Source organism: Bos mutus, chromosome 18, assembly GCF_027580195.1.
Source record: "Bos mutus isolate GX-2022 chromosome 18, NWIPB_WYAK_1.1, whole genome shotgun sequence".
NCBI classification, from domain to species: Eukaryota; Metazoa; Chordata; class Mammalia; order Artiodactyla; family Bovidae; genus Bos; species Bos mutus.
In genome coordinates this window covers 36,378,800-36,384,799 of record NC_091634.1, presented here as the reverse complement: position 1 = coordinate 36,384,799, position 6,000 = coordinate 36,378,800, and the positions used below count along the sequence as shown (strand labels likewise).

The 6,000-nt window shown below is 57.6% G+C and overlaps 1 protein-coding gene across 5 annotated transcripts in view; it reads left to right on the top strand.

The window, feature by feature from the left end:
* Window positions 1-201: 201 nt before the first annotated feature.
* Window positions 202-6,000, top strand: part of NDRG4 (NDRG family member 4) — a 42,940-nt gene continuing 37,141 nt past the window's right edge. The window contains exon 1 of one of the 5 annotated variants that reach the window (XM_070388337.1): window positions 202-222. Coding sequence is in view for 3 of the 5 variants with exons in the window: in XM_070388335.1 (XP_070244436.1) it covers window positions 1,217-1,253 (37 nt within the window). In the remaining 2 variants the exon portion in view is untranslated. Of the gene's footprint in view, window positions 223-353; window positions 565-880; window positions 1,254-6,000 lie in introns of those variants that run through there. The other 4 variants (XM_070388338.1, XM_070388335.1, XM_070388339.1 and 1 more) reach the window with 4 other exon arrangements.

Below are 6,000 nucleotides of genomic sequence, written 5' to 3'. Positions count from 1 at the left end.
GACGTCCCCCGGCGGTTCCCAGCCAGCGACGGGGCGGGGGAGCGGGGTGCTGTCTCCTCCGGCTCCCGGGGAATCTAAACAAAGACTGGGGCAGAGACCGCTCCCTCCCTCGGGAGCTCGACGCGGCGCGGCGACCAGGGGACGGGCGGGGCGGGCGGGGCCTCCCACCGCGCCCGGCGCACTCGGAGCAGCGGGGACCCTTCCTCCGGGCGCCTGCAGGAGGTGAGGAACAGGCCGATCAAGCCGGGCTCTGCGCTGGGTTCGGGTGTCCCGGCGTCTAGCTCGCCGCGGGAGGCGGAAGCCACGCGCCCAGGAACCGCCTCCCGGGTCCAGCCCCCAGGCCCGGCGCAGCACCGGGACTAGCGCCCACCCTCCCCGCGCCCTCGTGGGCACGCCCCCCGCGGCGCACCGCCCCCGGCCCGGCCCCCGCCCGGCCCCCGCCCCCAGCAGCGGTGGCTCTGCGGAGGGGCCCCGGGTTGCCCGCACCTGCACCCGCGCGTTGGCGGCGGCGGCGAGGAGGCCTGGCTCCCCGCCTGCGCGTCTGTCTTGCTCGCGTCTCTCTAGGTGAGTCGGCAGCGCCCCGAGGCCCATCTCCCGCCACCCCCCGGCCACTGCAGCCGCGGCTGGCCCCCCTGCCTCGGTGCAGCCCCCGCGCGCGACCCCGACCCGCGAGCCGGCCGCCTTGTCGCCGGGCCACACTTCGCCTAGGAGGGCGGCATCTCCTCCCCACCCCACTCCACCCCGCCAGGGCTCTTCCTCTTCGCCTTTCCGGCCCGACACGGGGACCACCCCCGTCTCCGCCAAGGCCAGGGCCCCGCCGCACCGCGCCCCCCCGCGCCTCCCAGATCGCAACATCGGGGGCGGCAGGGCCTTTTTGTAAGCGCGGCGGGCAGAGGGGCCCTCTCCCGCCGCCTCGCGGAGTGTCACCCGCGCCCACCCCGCGCTCTCTCTCCGCCTCCCGGAGTTCACCCGGACCAGGTGGCGGCGGGCGCCTTTTAGGGGTGCGCGGTCGTGCAATTGGTGGATTTTTTTAAACCTATTTGGAGGGGGGGGAGCGCGGCATAGGGGGCGGCGAGAGCGCTCCCGGCGGCTCCTCCTGCTCCGCTCCTCGCTCTCCTGCCGCTTCCCTCCTCGCCTCCCGCGCTCCTGTCCCTGGCTCCGCCGAGCGTACTCCCCCGACGCCGCAGCCGCGAGCCGGGCAGCGCCGGACGCCGAGATGAAGGTGCTGGGACACAAGATCGAGCTGCTGACAGGTACCGCCGGCCCTTCCCGGCCGCCGCCCCTCGGCGCGGCCTCGCCGCCCGCTACTTTCCGAGTTGGAGCAGGAGCCCGGCGCGGTGGCGGCGGCCAGGGCTTTGGGGTGTCTCGGGTTGGCGCAGGAGGAGAGGGTGCGGACACCAGCTAATTCCTACCTTGTGCGCTGCGGGTTCCTGTGCGGAGCCGGGCCCCGGGAGAGGACTTGGGGCGGTGCCCTGCCCGGCTTTGCTCTCTGAGTCTCCGCGGCCCGGCGTCGGGGTGGGTAGAGCGCTTGCTGCCGGGATGTGGTCGGGGGAGCGGCCCGCTGGAGTCAAGCTCTAGTCAGGTCTTCAGAAGAAGAAAGGGAGCTTGGAGCCCCTGCCCTTCTATCAGTATCGCTCCGTTCCCCCCAAGAAAGGAGCTCCCTGGGCTCCAATAGACTTGGGGGCTGGCGAGGGAGGGGGCTCGGATTTCCGGCTCCCTGTGACAATCTGAGCAGCCCTCCCTGCGAGAAGTTACTCGCTGGGAGTAGAGGCCAGTGATCAGGAGAGTGGGGAGCCAGATTGGAAGCTGATGACCAGGAAACTTCAGCCTTGGGCCCCTCTGAAGAAGTGCCAGCCACTCTGCTGGAAACCACATCCCGGGTACAGTGGCTGGAATCAAAAGAGGACACTGGGTCTGCTCTGGAGAGGAGGAAGGGGACGGGGCAAGGGGTCTGAAGGGTGCAGACAGTCTCCCAGACAGGAAGGGCTAACCCTACTGGTGGCTCCTGTGGTCTCCCCAGGGGAGAGGTGCAGAGACGTAGACAGGAGGATGGGGGCTGGGAACAGCAGGGAGGTCCAGATGCCCCCAGGTGCCCGGCTCTGGGGTGCTCAGTCAGTGTGTGTTGCAAAGACACATGGGTTCCAGAAAATATCCTCTGGTACCTGGGAGGTTCAGTCCCTCGCCTGGAGGACCTTGCCACCGGGTGCATGGGAACAGAGCGCAGAACAGAGGACAGGACAGGAAAGGGGGTTTGGTGTGGGGACACACTCAGGAAGCAGGTTGGAGCCTGAGGTGGGAGATTAGGGGAGAGGAGAGATTTGAGCATGTGGCAGCATTTGAACTGCACCCTAAAAGACAGATTTTCTATTAATGGAGAGGGAGGTAGTGCTACAGGCTGAAGAATGGAGGGACCAGCACATGCAGAGGGCTTGGGATATGAGAGAGGCTTGAACCAAGCAGAGGCTGGAGGGCTGGAGTGTGTGGGATGGAGTACGGGGGAGGGGATAGGTAAAGTTTGGTGTTGTAGGTATGGGTTCAAGTAACAGTGAGTCCTCCTTGGCTCAGGCCAGGCTCGTAGAGAAGAGGAGATGGGCGCTGTTCCTGGAGCATTGGGAACACTAACCAAGCGCTCAGAAGAGCAAGCTCTGAGCCCAGTTAGCCAACGGCTCCCCCCGGCCAGTTCCCTGCCAATTTTCTTTGTAGAACTCACCTGAGGCAGGCCAGTCCTCCTGACTTCAAAGGGAAGCACAGGTGGCTGGACTTGTTAATCCCCTGGAGGGAAAGTTTTCACCACCCCTGGGTGGGTTTTTAGAGCTCCCCACGCAGGACAGAACTCCTGGATCCTTCTCCTTTAGCCCCAGAAGGGCCTGGAGGAGGAATATTGGTGGGAGACATGTGTGGGGGCTCTGGCGGGGCTCCAGGCTTTGGGGTCCCAATACAGTGTACCCTCATCCTCTGGCTATATGGGTCAGGGCCCCTCCTCCCTCATTAGACAGACTTGCCCAGTTCTCACAGACTCTGTGCCCTGGCCAGGCTGGAACAGGGCTCCCTTGGTCAGTCTTCAGTCCTGGGTCCCACTGCCATTTTCTCTCACCAGGCCCTGGGAGACAGGGCATGCCCCAGCTCCAGTGGTTTTTCCAGCTTTCCCTCTTTCTCCAACTCCCTCCCATCCTCTTCCTGGTCCCACCAATCTGGGTTCATATTCCAGCCCCTCTGCAGGCCAGCTGCATGACCTCAGACAGGTGGCTTAACCTCTCTGACTCCAGTTTTCTCATCTTAGAGGTGAAACTGTTGACCCCTGCCTCTATAAGCTGGGGTGAAGCTTGCTGAAATGGCACAGGAGACACTCCTGGCTGGGGCCTGGCCCCTGGTGGGCACCTCGTGGGCTTCATCTCCCCTCGGGTTCCTTGGTCTTAGCTGTCCCTGTGATGGAGAATCCACCTGCCCTGGCTGATTGGCCACTAGAAAGTCTGGATCTGCTTTCACCCACTTTATCCCTGTTCCATGCATCTGTGAAAATTTGACCTATCTGCTCCATTGGCCGATGAGCAGGTCACAGGTTGTGGCTGGTTTCTCGTAGTGGCATACAGCAAGCGCTCAATAATTGTTGACTGAGCCAGGCTCAGCAGCATCTCCAGGATAATTTCATAGAGGTCTCCAACTCCCTGCCCGCACATCAGCATTAGGAAATTATTTCACTGAACCTCTGTTCAACTCATGTTTATTGAGCTGTTTATAGTTTTCACATTCTCCCATTTTATTATTGTGATCATTTTACCAGTGAGGCCAGTCTCTGCCTCACATCATACAGCTGAGAAGAGGTGGTGCTTTGTTTCAAACCTGAGTCCTGAGCCCTGAGCCATCCTATGCGTTTCTAACTGCCTAGCTCTTCCGGGCCAGTCTCACAGCTGCTCTACCCTTCACTTTCCTCATCTGTGAAATGGGCTCGTCGTGGCACCGCCCACACAGTGGTGAGACTGTGTGTAAAACGTCAAGAGCAGCATCTGGCAGGTGGGCAGCGAGTGGGAGAGGTGGGGCTGTTGTCCCTAAGCTGTGTCCTGAGGTCTCCTCCCCTTCTCTCTGTGCTCCAGTCACCGGATCCCTTCTTCAGGGAATTTCCAGCTCCTTTCTTCCTCTGGGCTCTCCACACAATCCAGGCCTCCTGAGATGTGCATCTGGGGGACTCTGCTTCAGCCTTAGGTTCTCCGTCACTTGGGAAGGGGAGACATGATTTTCTAGGGTTGGGTCCTGCTGGTCTGACGTCCACAGCTCTGACACAAGGTAGGGAAAGCTAGTCCCCCTTACTTATGGGGCTGGAAGGATGCCCATGAATTGTTATGGGCAGCCCGAGCCTGTCTTTTTGTTTCAGCAAGAAGAGGAGGTGGTTCTTCACCCACGAACAATGCTTAGGCGGCCAGCACCTAGTTTCCAGACGCCCTTCCAGGGTGCTCCCGCACAGGGAGAGCAGGGATTCAAGAATCAGAGGGTGTGAATTTCAGAGTCTCCTCTCTGCTCTCAGCTCCTGAGCATATTCTTAATTTCTCCAAGCCTCCGTCTCTTTATCAATAAAATGGGAACAAAGGCCCTCCCTTGTTAGCATGGTAAGAAGGACCCAGGACTCTGTCCTGCCCACGCACAAGCTCTCTGCGGCTTCAGAGGACAGACTCTTGGTGCCTTTTTTTATTCTTTAGTGAGATGGGAAAAGTGGGACATTTGTCTGTTTGCTAGCAGGAAGGTGATGGTTTTTGTGCATTTGTTCTCCAGCAGTCTGTCTCTAGGAGGGTTCGGAGTCAGAGCTCTAAAATGGCAGATTTAAGGCTCTGAAAAATGGTCCCTTGGGAGCGTCAGTATTAGACGCTGAAAACTTTCAAAATATGCTTGATGTGTGATTAGAAAGCCAAACTTTGGCCAGTTCAGTCTGGAATTTTGGTATCATTTTAACGCGTGGAATGTGTATTTAAATAGTGTTAGATTGTGGGCAGGTATAACTCTGACCCATATATTTATATGTGGGGGAAACTGAGGCATAGATTTACCACCCCCCCAAGACCCTGAATCCTCATTGCTAGCCCATCCATTTTAGTAAACTTCACTGCTTCACTCAGGTGCTGGAGTCAGGTGTGAAGGGACACGTGGGTTGCTGGACCAGCGGGGAGGGGAGCGGGTCCTTACACGGGGTGTGGGGAGATGGGCAAGCTGTTCCACCGGTGCAGCTTTATGAAGGGCAAGATGGCAGTGATGTATCAAAAGCTCAAAAATATGTATGGTCTGTGACTCAGCAGTTGAATTTTTAGGAACAAATAAAGATGTGTTCAGAGGTGTTTGTTCAAGGATGTTATCCCGTAGTTGCTTATAGAAAGGAAAGGAAAACAACTGGAGACAACCGCCTAACAGTAGGGGAGGCTAAATAAACAGGAGCACACTCACACCAGGCAACCTCAGGCAGCTGCGAATTAGGCTACCGAAAGTCACTTACCCACCTGAACAGATGTCTCCTGATATACATATAATAACGTGATGACAGCTCACACTTCTATGGCATTTGTCGTGTGCCAGGCACAGTCCAAAGCACTTTCTATATGTTAACTCATCATCATAACCACCCTATGAAATATGCGCTGTTATTTCCTCCTTTTAGACAGATGAGGAAACCAAAGCCCAGAGAAGTTAAATAACTTGCTTAAGGTCACACAGATGGCAAGTAACTGGCTGAAATTTCAACCAGGAGATCTGGCTCCAGAGTCCAAAAGATGTTTCAGAACAGTGTTTTTTGTTTTTAAATGTACAGATTAGCACTGGAAGTGAAAAGAGATAAGTAAAAATGTTAACAGTGGTTTCCTCTGGTTACTAGGATCATATGTGATTTTTTCTTTTTGCTCTTCTGACTTTTCTCAGTGAATGTGTATTGCATGACATTCAAGTTCTATTTTAAAAAATGAAAAATTAACAAATGCATAGGGGAACGTGCGAAGCTCTGGGGGTCTGATGAAACCAGAATTC